The 21,464-nt window shown below is 33.4% G+C and overlaps 1 protein-coding gene across 1 annotated transcript; it reads right to left on the reverse strand.

The window, feature by feature from the left end:
• Positions 1–18,972: 18,972 nt before the first annotated feature.
• On the reverse strand, positions 18,973–20,728 carry LOC145069199 (acetylserotonin O-methyltransferase-like). Its single transcript, XM_079016149.1, has 2 exons — positions 19,936–20,728; positions 18,973–19,379 (listed from the first exon to the last, which is right to left on the reverse strand). Exons 1-2 carry the CDS (start codon positions 20,698–20,700, stop codon positions 19,083–19,085), a joined length of 1,062 nt encoding a protein of 353 aa, XP_078872275.1. The 5' UTR covers positions 20,701–20,728; the 3' UTR covers positions 18,973–19,082.
• Positions 20,729–21,464: the final 736 nt, after the last annotated feature.

The raw sequence follows: 21,464 nt of genomic DNA on the forward strand, positions 1-21,464 counted from the left end.
ATTCTTATTACTTATGCTAGATTCTAACATTTTATGCAATGATTCTTTCATAAAGTCATAGCTCAAAATCATCAAGACTTGGCCAATCTCTATCAGAAACAATTTTATAGATATGATGTCTCTCATTCAAAGTACATTCCTTTTAACATCCTTCTTGCATAAAAGTTTCTAATCTAGACATAGATTCTCAATATCCAACTCCCAATATGGAAACATTTCCATATTTTCCATATGACAACTCATTCTTAATAGAATCTTATCTGTTTATAATAATGTCGATATGGTCCATCCAATATCATACTTCCAACTACTCACAAGCGACCAATCCTCAGCGAGCTTTGGATTGTCCTTTGATAGTTGTTTAATTATTTTAGTCAAAACCAATTCTAGTCCTTTTTCCCTCTAAATGCGCTAGACATTTGGAAAATTTTAGAATGGTTAAATATAATAGCACTAGCAATCAATCCTATACCTGAAGCGTATGGGATACGATGCATAATGTCTTACATAAAGATATGATACTTTATCAATCTTCTGCCATAATATTTAATGTGCCACGTTCTCACAATTCGAACAATTCCATAGCACTATGTATCCTTGATTAAATTTATTAACATTCCACAACCTATGCCTTTAGATTTTAAATGAAGCATAATATTCTCTCCCTTAATTATAGCAAAACAACTATTCAACCCTTACGACTTTGTAAAGTATAACTCTTGTTTTCTATAATTAATATTGCTAACTTGCAATACTTGCCTTAATAATCATACAAGCACAACATTTATGCTCCCACTATCATGATGATTATTATCATATAAGCATAACACTTATGCTCCCACTAGGTTTGACATGATAATCCTTTATCTAAGCTTCTTAAACTTATACACCTTCGCCTTAGATAGCTCATATGTGTGTCTAAACAATTCAGACTAATTGCCAAATCTCGAATTATGGAAAGGAATACCATAACGATAATCGAATTTGAGAATACAATTTTCACAATCACTATCTTCTTAAAATCTCTCTTAGTGAAAGTATTTCCTCACAGTTATTTTCATGAAGGAGGTAATCTTATGACACTTAGATTTTAATGGTGTATGTGTTCTTACCCATGTGAATTTGTCCAAAACCAAAGTTTGCGACAAATCCAAACTCTTATGGACCGAACTTTCTTAATCTTGATTTCTTGTCTTATGGTAACACGAGTGCCCACCATGTCTTCCAAGTAGTTAAGCAGCTCATCCTTTCTTATCAATGTACTTTTCATTGATCAAGGTCCTTGCCTTTTATGCATTCAAATGAGAACTCATAGAACTCACGTGCATAATTAACTCAACTGGAACGGCACAGAAACAAGATAGTGTCAACACGATAGGTTGTAAACCTCAAGTCGTGTGCTAGTGATGATTGATAAGGTTTATTCTTGATTAGTTCTTGAAACCTTTCAAGACCATTAAGACTCCCACTGACTCCTTGATTACTAAGATTCTTTTGTCAATAAACATTTCTTGACAAGCGAATATTCAAGAGTTAGTGTAGCTTTTATCAAGACAAAATACTTCACAAAATTGGTCCTGGTTGGTCTTTGTCTTATCCAAGACATCACAACTTTCCAATTTCAAATGTGCAGTAATAAGAAAACCTTTTCAAATTCCACATTTGATGAATGTAATAAACCTTCTTAAGACTTGTTACTCAATGTCACAATCTTAACTCTAAGACTTGTTTTGGAACGAAGTATGATTGACTTCTTGATTTAACCATTTCTTCAATTCTTGATTCCTCTTCTCAGACATACAATTGTGTTAAGACTCACTTAGAGGATCAATTGAGATATGGTTCTTAATCATTAAGGCCTATCATAAAACATAATAAAAGGTACTCTCCCTTCTTCTTAGAATAGAGAAACTTTTATCTTTCTGCCTACTTGATTCTTCTTTATTCGTTCTGCTATTTATTGAAACTCTTTCAATCAACTGAGAATTACACTTAATCTCATAAGTATAATCATATTTTCTTAACCTTAGTAAATCCTGACGAATATCTTTGTTACTCTTGTGGTGGACTTGATCAACACACAACCTTGTGTACTCGATCTCCTAGTCCTTCACTTGACACTTTGTCAACGAATTAGTCTAATTTCCAAATATGAAATTTCTCATTCATCATGCAACCAAGTTGTATGATTCCAAGTTTCTGTCCAATTGAAACTTGGGCGATGAGAACCTTTCCTTATTTGGTAAATTCTTGACCTTTCCACAATTAACATAATTAAGAATCAAATCCATTATTGCTTATAAACATCAATTTTTCATACACACCATTGCAAGGATAAATAAATAATATAAAATCAAATTTTATTTTATTGCGTAAAAACTTGTCCTTACAATGCAATTTAATTGAAAAACTATGTTAATACATATTTCTTAGCAATCTTATTCTAACTCCAAGTAGTAGCTCAAGATTCTAAACTTCAAGTAATGCGATCGAAATCCATTTCTTCACGATTAGATTCTGCTCACTTCTTTCCTTAAGTTTCCTTTCCTTTCTTCGATTCTACAAAACATCAATTGTAATCTTATCACATCATGTATCAAGAATCTAGAATAGGAACTTAAAAGAGTTAGTTAATGGAATTTACCTAAAATAGAGCCATACATTTTGACTCTCCCATCTCTTAGATCTCTTAGGTAAATAGGGTAGCTTCGTCTCCAATGCCCCTTCTTTTGGCAATAAAAGCAAATTGACTCTTTTGGAACAGCGCATGGAACTACTTCAGACTTTGCCTTTCTCTTATGATCAAACCCTTCGATCATGGCATGCCTTTCGTTGCCTATATCCACAGAGGTCTGGAAGGCAGATCCACCAATCGACTTTGCTTTTACAGTGCGCCAAATCATTGCTGATTCAGCGGCAATAAGCATATAGGTGAGATCAATGAGGGTTACGTCGTGGTTCATCATATAGCACTCTCTTACGAACTCACTATATGAGTCAGGAAGTGACTGAAGAACCCAGTCAACAGCAAGCTCCTCACAGACAACAGATCCCAACATTCTTAATCTATCAATGTGTGACTTCATCTCTAGGATGTGTGCACACACTGACTTTCCTTCTTCATGTTTACTTGCCAAAAGGGCTTGAGTGAGTTTGAACTTTTCAATCTTTTGAACTTGTGGGTTAGGGAGAATAAAAGGAGGAGGTGGAGGAAGTGAAGCATGATCTCGTGTTCCTCGATCGAATCGTGGAATATCATCTTCCTGTGAAAAGCTTGTTCCATGGGATTTGGGAAGACCATAGTTGTCATACTTTGACATCTACAAAACGGGAGAAAAATTAAATTCAAGTTAGTTGATTAATTGAGTCCTTAATAAATCACCCAAATGAGATATTAAGGCTAGGACCCAACACAATACTCTACAACCTAGAAAAGGGATGCCGTAATCTAGTTGCAAAATATTTGAAGGTAAGTGAATGACGATTCACTAATTTCCACCATGAAAAATGAAAAGGAAATTTACGTTTTAATTCTATTGAAAATTCCTAGATCTTTTGAGATTCATTGAACTTTTCAATGGAATGTTTAAATCTCAATATGCCCCTCTAGTTTGTGACTGGGATACCGAGGATCACAAAGCGGGTGTGAATAACCATGCAAACTTACATGGTGCCCCCACATGTTACAGTCATCTATTCGATGTGTCGGTTAACCACACACGCTCCACCGAACTATGACAAACATTGAGTCACCCTTTGCTACCTTTTCTTAGAACCATTTAGTGTGCCAGTTAACCACACACGCTCCACTAACGTTTTCGCAAGGGCACAAAGTGTAATTTCATGGAATTGCATTAATTCACTTTTGCCTAAAGTAACTAAGATTGGGAATTTTATGAAAGCATTTAGTTACTTTTGTACTTCAGTATACTTATAATGGAAGGTTTATGTCCTATCCTACCCGTTCGGCTAACGACCCTCCACTAGTCAAGAGTACGGTGGGTAAGAGTAGATACCCATTCAATCGTCATTTTATAGGCAATTTCCTTAAACACCCCTTATAGACCAGCTTCGTGAATGAGGCCTACTAACGGTAAGACTGACTTTTACTCATACATATATATTAGACTTTTAATGTTATATATAGTACAGGGTATATTTTACACTTTTAAAATACTAGGTGGTCAAATTTAATAATTATACTTTTAATTTAATTAAATTGTAAACCAAAACTTTTATGGATTTATTAAATCTTTCTTAATTATACACTTTAATTAATTAATAAAACCATAAGGGTGTGATTTGAACTTTTCAAAACAATACTAGGGTTTTAGAATTTAACATTTCTAAATTAAACTTTTAATCAACTTTTAAATTCCAAAACTTGAGGGCAAGTTTTGAAACATTTCAAAACATTAGGGTTTCAACTATTTAAATTTCAAAACAAAAACGTTAAGTTCAAATTTAAACCATAAAACTTACATGGGCACAAATGAAACTTTTTCACAACACAAGGATCAAATAAGAAATAATAGAAATTAAACAATTAGTTTTGTCATTATCTATATTTGACCTAATTTCAATTTCTTGTAAGATAAGTTACCCAATTAATACAAATAATCAATCTTTAATCATATAAGGAAGTTATTATCTAATAAATTGGTAATTATCTTTTGTTTAATCAAGGATATTCTCAAATATAAGATAAAATTCGAATATTAAAGATCCAAAACAATTAAGGCAAGTATCCTCAAGTAAAACAGCAAGAAATCCCGAAATTCCCTCTTTCTGACGCTCGAACTCGCTGAGTTCCTCTATGGACTCGCCGAGTTCATCAGACAGGGGGCCAAAAAATCGATTTTAGAGCTTGAAAAAATAAACAAGGCATCAATACAATAGAAACCAATCAAGGCTCTGATACCACTGATGGGTTTTAGCCATAAGAACATCCTATGTGCTCATGCAAACCCTAATGCTTGGATCTAGGTTTCTCTATTGTACATGCAATTCATCCAAGACTTTAAACCCTAGATCTAGCATACTATTAATCATATTAACATAAGAATAGGGTTTAGATCTTACCTTGATTGTTATGTAGCAATAACAATCTCAAATCCTCCTTGTAAAGACTTTAGAAAGCTTAGAGTCACAATTGTTACTCCTCTAATGGCTCACAAACACCAAGAGCAAGAGGATGAAGAATAAGGAGAAAGGAGGCTACCCAAAATGTGTGGAAACCCTAAGGAACACCTTCACCACGTTTTTGGGGCTTAAGGGTACTATATATACATGTAGGCTATTAGGGTTTTCAACTAGGAAACCCTATTTTGACTGCTTAAGCCCTAAGCAGCCCATGGACCCTTTATATAATATCCTTTGGACGATTTCTAATGATTTTCCCATAGAATTCTTCCAACCTATTATTCGAAGTAATCCATAGTCCAAATGCAATTATCTTATAATTACAGTTCCAGTCCCTTAAGTTTAATTAATCTCTTTTAGCCACAAAATTAATTATCAATTAATTCTTGACTAATATTAATTAAACAATATGATTTCTCCTTTAATATATTATTCTCATAATATATTAATAAATTGTAATTAATCATTTCTCTCCATAATTCATCTTATCAATTTGCTTTGGTGAAGGCAACCCAAAAGGACCATGCACCATCGGGTCAAGTACATACCAAAATAGTTATGGAATTAGACACTAATCCAACAAAAAGCTCAAAACTTTCCTTGTCATTGTGGTGTGCGCTTTTTGGACCAATTTCTAGGATTTTTGGTCCCAAGGTGGAGACTTTATGAGCAAATGGTCTCCATTGGCCTAGATCTACCATATTTCAGGATTATAAGAGTTGTATGTTCATAAAAATACAATCTTGGACATGAATATTGAGCCATGCATGAGATCTAGACCTTTCGAGGAAGAAAGAAAGGTGTTAGAGTGTTTAGGGACCTTTACAGCCATGCAAAGGCTTAAAGGTTCCGACTTTATAGAATAAGAGGCTTAGGGAAAGTCAGATCTGAAATTTGAATGGGTGTCTGAATCGTTTAAGACCAAAATCCAAGGAAAGGCTGAAACTGAGACTTACGCTAGGCGTAACTCTCTGTACGCGCAGCGCAAGGGGTTGAAACCCCGATTATGGTTCGCCGGCGTATGCCCCGCGTATAGAGAAGGTACGCGTCACATACCGCCTCCTGTTGACTTTCGTTGACTTTTAGGGTTTTGGTCAACCATTGGACTTTTGGGTCAGGGAGGGGTAAAATGGCCTTTTACCCTTCGGTGGGATTGTAGGAGTGGATTTAACCTAGCCTTTGAGAGCCATTAATTATTTGAGAATGCTGTTTATGTGATTAGGCGGGGGCTAGATCAGTGTGTTCGTGTGCGAGATTATCTGAGATACCCGAGATGAGTATTCTCACTATACATTACCTAGAGTGGTATTTATGTGTAGACGGAAGGGTCTTGTGTGTTATGTATGTATGAGATTATGTGCATTTTGTTGTATGTATGCCATATGTTGTATAGACCGGACCAGTGGGTCCAACGGTATAGACCGGACCGAAGGGTCCAACGATACAGACTGAACCGAAGGGTCCAAAGAGCTATGACCGGACCAGAGGGTCCAACGAGCTACCAACCTGGAGGGTCCCGCTGAGACACATCGAACGGAGGGTCGTACTATAGCCTCGAGTGGCGTATGTGTTGTATGTGGTATTTTGGGGAACTCACTAAGTCTCGTGCTTACAGTGTTTGTGTTATGTGTTTCAGGTACCAGTGAGGATCGCGGGAAGGCGCCAGCAAGATCAGTACACACTATTGGAGTTTCATACATTTGATCTTGGGATGTGATTTTATGGATTTGTTATGTGAGACATTGAGAATTGAGAGTCTTTATGAATGAAATTACATTATTAAAAAGTGAAAAATTGTTTTGAAGTTTACGTTGTTACATTTTCTCAAAAATTCTTTAGACATTCCTATTCTCGTATAAACCCCTTAGATAGATGTGGTCACTCAAAAAATCAATAGTAGAGTCAAGGAGGATCCAACAGATTTCCATTAAGAGAATTCCAAGAAAGAAACAGTTGAGGAGTAGAGAAACTATAGATACCACCAAGTACCTTTACCTTATTAAGGACACCGATGAGAATTTCCCATGAACTTCCGGGATTCGAACTCTCCATTATGAAGTAACGGGGATCAGTGTTAGAAACGGAAGTAAGACGACACATAAATTCAATATACCTATGGAGGAGAAGGACACCATATAAATACCAGGAGAGAACAAATCATTACCGCCTAGAATAGAACTGTGAACAGAGCAAAACCATGCATGTTACATGCGAAGTGTCTGAATGTCTTTTTGTCACTTTAATAACAAGTAAATCAATTCAACCTAGTGAGTTAGTATTTACATTACTCACATTAGGTTTTGAACTTATCATCTTTTCCTGTCACGGCTAATAACAATAAATCGGATCACGAAATCTCAATCGAGAGTGATTACTTCTCAAATTCATAAGTCTATTTTATGTAGACTCTATTATGAATTACTTTCAGATCTTTTCAAAAGTTGGAACATGATATCCATCAACCAAAGATAACTTCGTTCGAGTGCGACTCGTCTTATGATCATTTTAGAAACCTACTTCCACTCTTTACCAAGACTGCATCATAGGGATGTAGGTCGAATCTTTGAGATCAATATAACGAAACAAAAAGTTTATATTCATATAAACGATTAGAATACATCTAGAGCCGACCATGATCGCTCACGAGCTCATTTTGTTATCTTATAACAGAATAATGCCTCCGAAGAAACATAACCCACCTTCCGATAAAACACCAATACTTTAGATAGATGTGGCTACGTTTCAAGCTGCAGTCACATCAGCCGTAGCAGCTGTCATGGCTCACCTTAATGCGAACAACGCAAACATTAGTGAAAATGTTATCGGAAATCATGATCGTGGTGATAACCAATTTCAGCAGCGAGTGCCTACTTGTAAGGACACTCCGGACCTCAAACCTAATATCCTGAAATGGAAGTTCGAGAACAAGAAAGGGAGTTATTCAACTCAAGAACCTTCAGAAGGGCAACAAACTGGGGAAGTCACTACCCCTATCAGCACTCCTATCTCAACACTAGCCACAACATACTTAGGAAACCTCCCACACTGCAACAAGCGCAACTACCATCATTATGGAGTCTGTCGAGTGTTGCATTGCAATAGATGCAACATGAGGGGCACACCGCTCACATCTGTAGGACCCCGTCGAGTTCATAAATTCAACTACCAATGTTGAAATCAGTCCAATATGTCATCTTCGTGGTGAAATAGGTCATTTTAAGAGGGAGTGTCCAACAGAGAAGAACGACGGGGGAGCACGAGGAGTTTGACCCCGGAGAACGGGGAAGCATCAAAGAACCCTGCTATAATTTTTGGTACGCTTCCAAACCCTAATAATTATTTATAATTATCATTAATCATTCATTCGAACCAAATCATAGCACTTATATAAAACTGAGAACCCTAGCGGGTAAGCTGTGATGGCTTAGTGTATACATTAGGGTCATTTATAATTAAGATTTGTATATTTGGAGTGAGTGATCCCGCCTTATTTCCTATTCCTTGTTTGGTTGTGGATTTAAGGCAGGATTGCTCAGTCAACGGTCTTACTAATCTTAATTATACATGACTTGTGTAAATCACGCGGTTATAGATAAACCTAATAGGGATCATTTCATGAAAGTCCATAATTTCAAATTATCAGAACCCTCGTATTGTTAGTACTTGCCAATTTCGAAGAAAAAAGGGAGTTCATAGCAATAATAATAGAATAAAACCGAAAGCACTAAAATCTTATGTGCAATATAGCACATCGTCCTGATAACCATTTCTTTCAAATCGATTTAATGTCTATTTCAATGAGAAATTCCAACATCGTCAGTCGACATGGTTTGAATTGATCCTCACCATGCAAAATTCCTATATTGTGGAAAAGAACTTTTTCCTCGATCAACCATTCAAATGAAATTCTTCAATCTATAACGGCAAACCTAATACGAACCCCTATGTTGCCTCTCGCTTCCAAAACATCAGAAGTACCCAAGAGAGGGGTACCACGTCTTTTGAGCCTACCCAGTAGTCAATAAACTTGAAGCGAAAAACATCTAAGATGTTCCAGAAACCGGTACCCGCCTGCAGGATATCCAATAGATTACCTAGAAAGACCACTCGTACCACAAGTCAAGTACGAGAATAGAGATTAAGAGCCCATTAGGTTAACTTATTACTGTTAAGTGTATACGCGAGAGTGGTATATAATTCAGACTTAACAATATTTAGGATGTATGATTCCGCCCTATTTCTTGTTCCTTGTCTGGTTGTGGACTTGGGGCAGAGTCACCCATCTAAACGTCTTTTTTAGTTGTAATTATATAAGACTTGTATACGCGAGACGATGATGGATGAGCCTAGTATAAGTCTTATCATGAACTTCAGAGCAAAAACCTTCATCATATATTCTACCAGGAGGAATTCAACGTAAGACCACGATAGTGGGTCGAGCTGCTAAATGATTACAAATTTGAAATTCGTTATCATCCTGATAAAGCCAATGTAGTAGCTGACACCCTTAGTCGGAAAGAATACTCAGATCGTAGAGTCAATCATTGAATATGACAATCCATTCACATCTGTCCACACAAAGTAAGGAGACTCAAATGGAAACCTTAAAATCTGAAAATGTGGCAGGTGAAACCTTGAGAAGGATGGATAAGAACTTGGACAAATAATTCAAAATTGTATGCTTCATGCCATTAAAGGGAGCACAGTAAATAAAGAAGCTAACTATTAAGTATGTCCGAGAGATTAGCTAGACTGCACGGTGTTCCAATATCTGTTATCTCCGTTCGAGATAGTAGAATCATCTCCTGATTCTGATAGTCACTTCAGAAATCTCTGAGAACTATGCTAAACATAAGAATAGCCTACTAATCCACAAATCGACAGACATAATGAGAGAACGATTCAACCATTAGATGTCATGCTGAGAACATATGTAATCGACCTTATTAAAGTATAGGATATCCATTTACTGACTAGTTGAGTTCTTTACCATACTAGCATTTAAAGTTGCTCCATTCGAAACCCTCTAAAGTCACAAGTGCATATCCCCTCTGCTCTGGATTAAAGTAGGTAACACGCAACTAGCTAGAGGTTCAAATTCCAGATAACATCTTCATTGGTCCGGAATTTATCCGAGAAACTACCGAATAGGAAGTACAAATTTGGAAGCGAAGTAAAGCTTCCAAAGTCAAATAGAAAAGCTACGCCTTCAATGGGAGAAAACCCTTGGAATTTCAGGTTGGTGACCACGTTATGTGAAAGTCTCACCTTGGAAGGGCATGATACGCTTCGGAAAGCATGGAATACTAAATCCAAGGTGCATAAGACCATTTGAGAATTCTTCATAGAATTGGTCCAGTAGCTTACAGTTCCCGACTACCTAGAAAGTTCGATAAATTACACCCTATCTTTCCACGACGTTAGTTTGAAAAAGTATTGTCCAACGGTACCCTTGTTATCCCACTCGATTAAATTGAGTTAAACGAGAGCCTTAGTTTTGTCAAAGGATCCGTATAAACCCTAGAAGGGGAAGTCCAGAGAACGAAAACGAAAGCGTACCCCGATAGTGAATTTTCACTGGAATTCATAACGAGGACTTGAATTCGTATACAGAGAAAGGATCAAATGGAACATGAGTATCCTTACCTTTCACATTCATCCATGTGTATCTCTTAGACTTAATATCGGGACGAAATTCTCTCTAACGGGGGGATAGTGTAACAACCCATTATTTTCTAGCCTTTGAAGTCAACAAAAGTCAACCCAAGGTCATTCATGTTGAATAAAAGTCAACTTAAAATAACATCAAAAATAAAGTGTTCAATATTCTTGTTTGGGATAAATAAAGTAAGAGATATTGTAACAAGGTTTCCAAAATATAAAGAACACTAAAATCCGAGTTATAACAAAGAAGTTATGACCAATAGAAGATCCGCGTCAAAACCGGCAAATCATTATTTAATGTAAAATGTGAATTTTTAATAAAACGATTTTCATCCTTAACAATCTAAATGAAATTCGTAGAATGCGTTAAACTAAGAGTGTCCAGAAAAAAAGAACGTCTAAATCTGACTTCATATGAAGAAGTTATGATTTTTCTAAGTTTCGACACAGCGATACAGAGCCCGAAACTCAAATTTTAGTTTGAACAACTTTTGGCCAAAAGAACCTAAATGATAATCGAAGGTCTCGTCAATTGTAGTACATCGGTAAAAGGACAGACGAAAACGGACATCAGATGAAGAAATTATGAATTTTTAACGGACCTTGCTTGTCCCGGCCTGTTAAAAATATAACACTAAAAATAAATTCAAAATTAGCTGATGGAGTCTAAACGAAAGTTGTAGAGTATAATCTCACCTACGCGTGGATATAAAGAACGTCAAAAACGGAACTCGTATGCGAAAGTTATGAATTTTTGAAGTTCTGGGCTCAAATTACGAAGATGGTGCGAAGGAGTACGCCCTGCGTACTCAGTTACGTCCAACGTACTCGGACACTAGGCCTCGGATGGTCCATGTTGCTCGTCCGTCGCATGCGTACACGTATCTCGCTCAAGCTGACACGTCCGAAGCCAGGTAGCACCTACGCGCAGCGTACGAAGATACGACCAGCGTACCGAAGTACGCCCAGCGTAGTGCGAGGGTCAGCCAACTATAAAAGGGGACCGAGGTCTCCAGATTTGGTTTACATATTTGATTTCTCCTTTCATTCTAAACACCTTTTTAACCACTTTTTACCACCCCGAAGCCCGGGTAACACCCCTATCAACTGAAGCAAGCCCCGACACTCCGAAACCTTGGAGAAAAGAATCTTATCCAGTCGAAACTCTGCCCATGTGAAGCCCAGTGTTTCATCAAAAACTCGCGGTTACGTCAAGAAATTTCATTCCTATAAACGAAACGCTTCCCAAATCACCAGTTATCAAGTGAGTTCATACCCCTATAATCTACCCTTTTAAATAGTTTTAAATACTTTAAAGGGGGGGGGATACAAGTTAAACACAATCATATTGTGTTAATAATTCATGTGATATCAATCACATAAAGGTTCTTCTTATGGTTTTAAATATGGAGTTTATAATAAAGGATTACCAAATGTTTCCAGAATGAATTTAAGTCATATAAACTCTTTTAGAATAACGTTAAACTCTTTTAAATGTTTTTATAACTCTTTAAACTTATAATTGACAAAATCATGTTGATATATGTATAAATATATAAATAAGATTTGAAGGGCTTAGGACTAATGAATTACCTTATTTCCCTTTCCTTGTTTGGATGTAGGATTAAGGTGGTGTTATTTGTCCGAATGTCATTTTCTTTTTAATTATATATATATATATATATATATATATATATATATATATATATATATATAATGTTATTTCAGTGGGTATCATTACCTTTGTATCATGCTGAACAAAGGTGTTCATCCATGAGAGATAATGCTAATCAGATAGAACATATAAATTATAATAGGTATAATTTATTGGTTAATTCTCAATATCAATCATCTTAAACTTATATATGGAAAAGTTTCATCATTTACTGTTAAAAGGCTTTTTCCACTGTATTACTCGTAATCTCGTTGAAACAATAAATTTGTGAGACACTTCGTTGTGTACTTATCTAAGTATGACCTTAAGTCCTAACTTATTAACCAGAATCTCCTAGAGGGAGAGCGTGAATTTGTGTATAGATCTATACGGGACTGACAATCCCGCACCTTAGTTGTTCGCTATAGTTAGGCCGGCCGGTCTGGGGTGACAAATGTCATATCGTTCCGACGCCTGAAGAACGTCGCATCAAGCATATCAGTCATATTAGTATGGTTAATAGAACTCATATGGAGAAAACAATGATTAATTTACATAGTAATATACTTCTTTTAAAACAGTAAGAAAAGGTATTTACATCCTATCTATTCTACTGACCAAATATACCTTCAGTTAGTTTTACTTATGGTTAAAACTACGTATCATGAAATTATGTATGAAAAATATACTTGTACTTTTTGGTTTTGGAACGTTTAAAACTACAAATCAGTATTAAGGAAAATATAATATTTTCCAGGATTAATATCAATGTTCTACTGTAGAACGGATATAACTAAGAATATGTGTACAAATGGAACGGTTTATGGGATTAAACTACTTTTACAAATGGAACGGTTTATGTGATCGGTTTATGGAATTAAACTACTTTTATAAATGGAATGGTTTATGGGATTAAACTAATTTTCAACTGTTAAGCAGAAAGTATAGGACTTTCTGAAGCCTATTTAATCACTTTATTAAAACTAAAAACAACCATAACTAACTACTGATGAACTCACGAGCTTTAATGTTGATCCTCTCTTTCAAAATATCCAGTTGACAAGTACACTCCCGGAGCTTTTGAGAAGACAGCCTAGTACCGTGTTGCGTCTTTTTTCTTTTACTATATCTACTTTTGATGTTGAACATCTAGTGTTTCAAAACTTATGTAAAAACTTATACATTATTAATACAATGGTTATTGTACTTTGATTACTACAATGCATGTGTTATGATACCTGACATGACGTCCTCCGCCCCCGAACGTTTCCATTGTTCTGGTTTAGGGGTGTGACAGGTCTTCCGACTTAACTCTTCAACAATTTCAAGACCAATTTGAACATCCAAAATGCTCCTCCCGATCAAACTGCGGGGGGGGGGGGGGGGGGGGTGTTAGCAGACTCATATTTATTTTATAGTTTATTTGTATTAGTTAGTCCATTACCTTGTTATACACATGTATTGACCCTCTTTGTATTGGCCCATTGTAATCCTTGTATGTATTTAGTGTATTTAGTAATACATCTCAATTCATGGGAAAATACGGTGACTAACATAAGGTGTCCATAAAAATATGATATCATTCTTAAGAACATTTCCAAATTAAAGAGTTTTTTGGGACATTTTTCTCACATTGAAGCATTGCTCTTTTTAGTGGTTACGTTTGCTCCTTCAGCTGTCTGATAAGTTGACTTGGAGTTTCGACATGTCAGATGAGTTTTCAACTTCCTCAACACGAGCTTCTATTGATGAATTGATTTTAGTATGTTGATTTAGATTGAAATCTAATCTTATAAATCGAAGACGAGGTTGGAGATGGAGATGTGAATGAAGAAGTCGTAGATGGAGTTGTGGCCAGAGACAGAGTCGAATATTGAGGTGTAGCCGGAGACAAAGTACCTCCTTGAGTAAAAGTCGCACATGAGGAGTTAGGGGCACGTAAAAGATTTTTGATATTTAATTTGGAAACTCTCTGTTTGATAAAATAATTTAAAATTATACATATATAGTAAATATTAAAAAAAAAACGTTTTTTTATCAAAAACTCAAGTAGATGAATTATAATCTTTTTGTTGAAGGGATTTTAAACACACCATGATGAATACCAGTTTACTAAAATCAAAACCACCTTTGTCACATTAATCAAAATGACATCTAAATTATTAACCATTTACAATTTTACACATAATAAGGGTTAATATTATAAAAGCCCTAAATTTTTAACGCGTAATTGGAAAAAGCCCTGATAGTTTTTTTATTATTGTTATGGCCATAACTTTCTCGCAGAATTATCACTCTAGCCCACTTAACGAGTTTCATGGTTAAGTTGGTTAATTTTTTTGCAAAATTAGTCCTAAAAAGTTCAAATTTACTCCCCGAGGTTTGAAAAAAATTACACCATATGGTTTTTTAACTTTATTTTTCGTTTTTTGTATATTTTATTTATTTTCGGTTTTTTAGGAATATATGTACATTTTTTATTTTCTTTTTATATATATACTTTATTTATTTTCATTTTTTAACTTTATTTTTCAACAATTGTTTTTAACCTTTTAACCTTTTGTTTTCTATTTTTGTAGTGTATATATAGAGTATATTAGCGTTTTCTTTTAGGTTTTTTCATATTTCTTTTCGTATTATATTTTATTTTTTTCACCTTTTTATTTTTTTATTTTTTTATTTTTTTCACCTTTTTATTTTTTTATTTTTTTTCTATTTTTTGTTATTTATGGTTTTCCTAATATTTTTTCTAAGGTTTTTTCATATTACAATTTTTATTTTCTATTTTTTTTCCTATTTTAGTTATTTATGGTTTTTCTAATGTTTTTCATTTACTTTGATTCAAGTAAACGAACTTGAATTCAATATAAGTTACTATAACAAGTTTTTTTTTATAAAGATCGACTATTATTATTATTATTTTTTTGTTTTTTTTAGTCTATTATCAAATTGAAAAATATTATCTTGAATTTAATCTATTGATATCACATATAGAAATATGATTTAATTTGCAAGTTATATAACACATTGAAACACTAATTCTTAGTAAACAAACTATTTTTTTTTAATTTTCATTTTTTCGTAACAAAAATATAATAGCACTAAAGAAAAAAAAAGAAAATAAATTGGACCGAAATTACAAATATAAACATAGCTACTTTATTTACTTGAATAAAAATAAAAAACAATTACAAAAACTATAAATTATCAAAATTGTAATATACTCTAATATATTAATACATTTTATATTTTTTGAAAAATGTCAATAAAAAGATAAAAATACAAAAAAAAAATAAAACAAATAATTGGAAAACAAATAAGAAAAAAGATAAAAAAAAATAAAAAGATGAAAAAATAAAATATAATACGAAAATAAATATGAAAAAACCTAAAAAAAACCCTAATATACTCTATATATACACTAAAAAATATAAAACAAAAGGTAAAAAGGTTTTAAAAATTTGTTGAAAAATAAAGTTAAAAAATGAAAATAAATAAAGTATATATATAAAAAGAAAATAAAAAATGTACATATATTTATAAAAAACCGAAAATAAATAAAGTATACAAAAAACGAAAAATATAGTTAAAAAGCCATGTGGTGTAATTTTTTTCAAACCTCGGGGACTAAATTTGAACTTCTTAGGACTAATTTTGCAAAAAAATTAACTAACTTAACTATGAAACTCGTTAAGTGGGCTAGAGTGATAATTCTGCGAGAAAGTTGTGGCCACAACAATAATAAAAAAAATATCAAGGCTTTTTCCAATTACGCGTTAAAATTTAGGGCTTTTATAATATTAACGTCACATAATAATTATTTATTTTTTAATTACCATGTGTGTATATATATGAAAAGAAAGCACAACTCGGTGTTTTTATATATAGTAATGGTCGCTAAACTTTTTCTTTTATTCATAAATGGCCTTCAAAATTTATTTTTTTATTCACAAAGCATCTAAATTATAATTGTGTTTTTGTATATAGTAATTGTCCCTAAAGTATTCTGTTTTACTTACAAAGCATCCAAATTACAAAAAAAACCCATAAATTAATTCCTTTCATTTTTCTTATGGATAAACCCTTTGAAATTATTTCCTTTAATTTTTCAGTGTTTTAGAAAGTTATAAGTTTAACCATTAAAATTTTAACGTTTACATGTAGTGAAATTGTCAGAAAAATCTCAATATTTTCGAAAAAGTTACACTTTACTCTCAAGATTTTTTTAACATAAAAGTCCAGATTATTTCATTTTGCCTCAAATTTACAAAAAAAAAAAAAAAAAAATCATTTTTTTTCTTTTAATAGGAAATGACTTATTATTGTGTTTTTTTAAATAATCGAGACTTTTATGTTCAAAAAAACTTATTGGGACCAAAGTGTAACTTTTCTTAAAACATTGGGATTTTTCTAAAAAATTTCCTTTACATGTATTTCAATATTATTTAAATTATAGTGGTTCTTAGTTTATTGTTTTTACATTTGATACAGTTTGTTGAGTGGAAATGTATGCTTAGTCATCCATATTAAAAGTACATCCTAACAACTATTTTTTACCAAAAAAAAGTACAATAAATAAGAATTAGGATTTTTATTTACCATTGTTTTTGTTTAACATATTTATATTAGAAATTATAGTTTTCATTTTCCTAATTTTTAATTTCTACAGTTTTCATTTAATATTGTTTTAAATTAGAATTTTCATTTACCAACGTTTATTACAATAAACATGCTCGCTTTTGTTTAAAGAATGAACAATTACACCATACATGTTAGTGAAAAATAAGACTCCTATAATTATACATAATAATTTATATAGCCAAACGAATCATACACATAATAATTTATATAATCAATAATAATATATATTTAAATATTAAGATATACTAGTATTAAATTGAAGTAATAAGAGTTGAAAGTAATTTTTCAAAACAAAAAAGGATATAAAATGAAAATAAGTTTTAACTAGAAGGGGTAAAGATGTAAAAACGTATTTAATAAAATTATTGTCTCGATCAAATAAATCAAAAGTAAAAATGTGAGAATTATGATAATATGTACTACCTCGGTCCCAAATTAATTTTTCACATTTGATTTTTAAAATTTTAATTTTTCAACTTTGATTTTAAATATTTTTGTTTTTTGATAGATAATACATGATGCAAAATATATAAATGTATTGTATTTTAAATTTTTTTTATTGTTATAAGTTTTATCAAGTAATATATAACACAAATAAAAATATTTAAGGTCAAAGTTGAAGAAAAAAGAATTCAAAAGTCAAATATAGACAATTAATATCGGAGGTTATTTAACCTAAGTCAAAATGGTATTGACCTTTAAAATGGTTTTTATCTTAAAATCGGGTGTGTTTAACCAATTTTTATGACATATTTTAGAAAAGATACGATCTTTTTGAAAATCTTGTTAGATCCCCTTGTTCATAAAAATAGAAAAAATATAAAGGCAATTTATTTTATTGGTTACAATTGTTCTTTGTTCTATTTTCTTGTTAGTTCTTTTATTAATAAAATTATACAAATCAAAGAAAATAGAAGGGGCCAAGGGGGATTGCTTACAATATAAACATTCCGATTTACCGTTAATTAAACCATATAAAACATCTTATAATAATGAAAATGATGCATATAACTTTTTACATGTCAGAAAAGCTTATTTTCCTTTATATAAAATAAAGATATTGTGGATAAAGTTGTATATCATCAAAAGTAATTTACAATATAAAAGATAGCAAATCATAAGTGATGCATTATTACAGATTTTAAAAACGATGTAATTAGCTTTTCAAAAGTTATTAGACATTTTATAATATTAAAAACGAGCAACTCTTTGAACGTTATTGGATATAATTAAGCATTTTATAATACTGCAGTCTGCCAGTCTGCATGGAGGGGCGGACGCACCCTTTATAATGTGGGGCCACGTGTCCCAGATGCCAATTCAATTACCTATATTATGTATTATAATTATAATGGTTGCCCTCAATCTTTGAAAACATCCGTTTTTATAATTTGATCTCATCCTCTATTTTTTTCACCCAACTCGATGTGGGATGGTTCGTTGGTAACCAAACAGAAACATATTTCTTATTTTTTCTTTCTCTTTGTTTTATAACTTTTAACTAACTTATAAATAATTTCCCACTTTAATCTCAGGTTGCTCATTTACATATGATAAGTTATTATTTGTGGTTATATTAAATCGTTAATCAATTATCAACCCCATATGCCTCGATTGGTATTTTTATAAATTAGTTATTTTACGTACTTAGTTACCAATCAATATATATCAAAAAACTTTAGCAATATAGTTACGAAACCTAACCGTAAAAAACAAAACCGGGCCAACATAACCGATATCCAAACTAAATAAATGGTCCAAAACCCCGAAAACCTGACTAGTTATTTTGACCATCTTATTGGACCAGTCATATAGATGTCACAAGTGTCCCCAACAAAAAAAATATCATAAATACACGATGTCTACATGTATTAGAAAACAAGTTACAGTTTTATTGGAAAACAAAACATCATTACAAACATCAAAACCAAAGAGGTCATTCTCAAATAAAAACTATTTACGAAGATTAAAAGACCGAGGTTCATGGATAAACTTCAATAACAGATTGATAAGTTCTAATGTGTTTTATAGTGTAACGAGTGAATCCAGCCTCAGTAAACACGTAAGACCATTCTTTTAAAGTTCGTTCTTTCCCGGTGCTTGTATGAGCCATCATCACCATGTCTAGCATCAATACCACGTCTTCAAACTCATGATTTTCTTCAAGTCCAACAATTGACTCTACAATGATCACCTTCCCTGTATCTTGAGGAATAGCCTCTCGACATTTTCTTAGTATGTCGATGCATTCATGGTCTCCCCAGTCATGGAGTACTTTCTACAATATATATATTCAAACATGATCAATGGGGAACAAGTTAAATCTTTCTAAAGGCTCTACAAATCATAATGAACCCCGCCACTCAACCAAGGTGGCCCACGATAAGAGTGGGCATCTATCCAGCCCACCTCATATACCAAAATTAGTTAAAAAATATCCAAAAGGATCTTTGTAAATTGCACTTAAAAAATTTCTGATTTGAGGATGTTTGAAAGTTTGATCAAGTATTAATGATAGTGTTTTCTCATAAAGGCACGTTATTATGTGAGAATCAAATCTTCAAACTAACTTCTAATGTTTAATTCAGAGTGACCACTCGTCACTTTGATGATGGCTATCCATGATTTGGGGTGAATGGTATGTTAATTCATTCAATAAATAAGAACTCTTACTTTCCATTAGTCCATATATATGTGTATTTATATTCGTTTTTTTATTTATATTTGTTTATCACTTGGAAAATTTTGTACAACCACCTTTCCATTTTACTATATTCATCAGCAATCACTAAATAGGTATGTTTTACTAAAAGACTTCAAATAAATTCACTAACCATTAGATAAGTAGCATCAGCTTTTGGAATATGATCAAACATGTTACCTCCAACATGTTCTACACCTCTACATACGGGAGCCACCGACACTACATGAGGCAAATCGAAATTAATCCCTTTGATCCATGGACAAGCCTCAACAATCAATCGTAGAGCCGTTCCATCACCACCACCAACATCCACCACCGTCTTCAGCCCCTCAAACACCTCCGGACAACCCTCAATCACCGCCCCGACCGCCACCCGAGCATCACAAGCCATTGCATCATCAATAAGCTTACTATGTCCAGGATTCGCCGCTGCGAATTTCCATACATCATCCCCATGCGCTGCCCCAAAAGGCAAGTTTTTGTTGCTCAAAACCCTAGCACTTAGCTTCTGCCATGGTGCTAACATGACCGGACTGCTCTCTAAAAGCACAAAATCGGCCATACTATGCTTTCCATGCCTAGTTAAAAGCCGGGACAAAGATGTTTGAGCATATCCTAGGGATGTTTCTGATATGGGTTTTTCTTGAAATATCTTATACTGGATTAAGAACCTCATGATCCTATACAACGAGGATGATGAACACCCGAGCTCCGATGCAAGTTCAGCAAGTGTCATCGGGGTTTCTTGTTTTTCGAGGATATCGGGTATACCGAGCTCAATGGCACACTTAGCCACAGCCATTGGAGTGAAACCAAAAACATATTTCCAGATTTCTTTTGCCGCTGCTTCTTCTTCTTTGGAATAAATTTTCTCCATGTTAATTTCTGCAGACATATTTAATCTTAAATTGAATGCATAAATGTGAGGATGATCAAGGTCCCTTTAAATAACAATAAATCTTGCATGGTGGGATTTATGTTCAATTATTTATTCAGGAGTTTTTTATTTTTAAATTGAATAGTTTAACGTTAGGTGTGTTTGTTTTTTTTATTTTTAAATTGAATACTTTAATGTCATTAATAAAATTCATTTCTTCTCAACCGCCTTACCAAACTAATGGCCCATTAACACAAAGGCACACATATACATCCGGTTAATACTCGCATACCACGAGTTTGAAATATTAATCAATACACTACAAGAATAAATATCTATAGGGACGAGTTCTATAGAGATGACATTAGTCGTCGATATAAGTCTTTCTATAGGGACAACATATCGTCGCTATAGAGTTGACCATTTTTTATTGGCTTTTTAAGATATATGGACGATTTGTTGTCTCAACATGTTAAGCAAGCGGGAAAAATAAGGGATTGGCGTGTTCTTTAGAGATCTATAGGGACGACTTGTCGTCCCCATAGCTTTCTATGCCCAAAAATATATATATTTTTAATCTATTTAGCTTGAAAATAAAAAACGATGTTGTTTGTTTGTGGGTATAGGGACGATCGATCGACCCCATAGGGTTATATTCTTAGGATCCCATTGCATTTGGTCGTCTCCGGTCTCCGGTCTCGGATTTCTCTTGGAGCTTGGGTGCTCATCGAATAGCTTGTCTGAGGATCCGTCTTCCCCCTTTCACTAACCGTAACGCCTCC

This window comes from Lactuca serriola, chromosome 8 (assembly GCF_051521515.1).
Source record: "Lactuca serriola cultivar US96UC23 chromosome 8, Lser_US96UC23_V15, whole genome shotgun sequence".
Lineage (NCBI taxonomy): Eukaryota > Viridiplantae > Streptophyta > Magnoliopsida > Asterales > Asteraceae > Lactuca > Lactuca serriola.

Excerpts from the sequence above, each read along its gene's own strand:
- LOC145069199 (XM_079016149.1), bottom strand. The coding sequence starts at position 20,700 with ATGTCTGCAGAAATTAACATGGAGAAAATTTATTCCAAAGAAGAAGAA. Across the intron at positions 19,380-19,935 it reads CTGATGCTACTTATCTAATG|AAAGTACTCCATGACTGGGG; the intron begins GTTAGTGAATTT and ends TATATATTGTAG.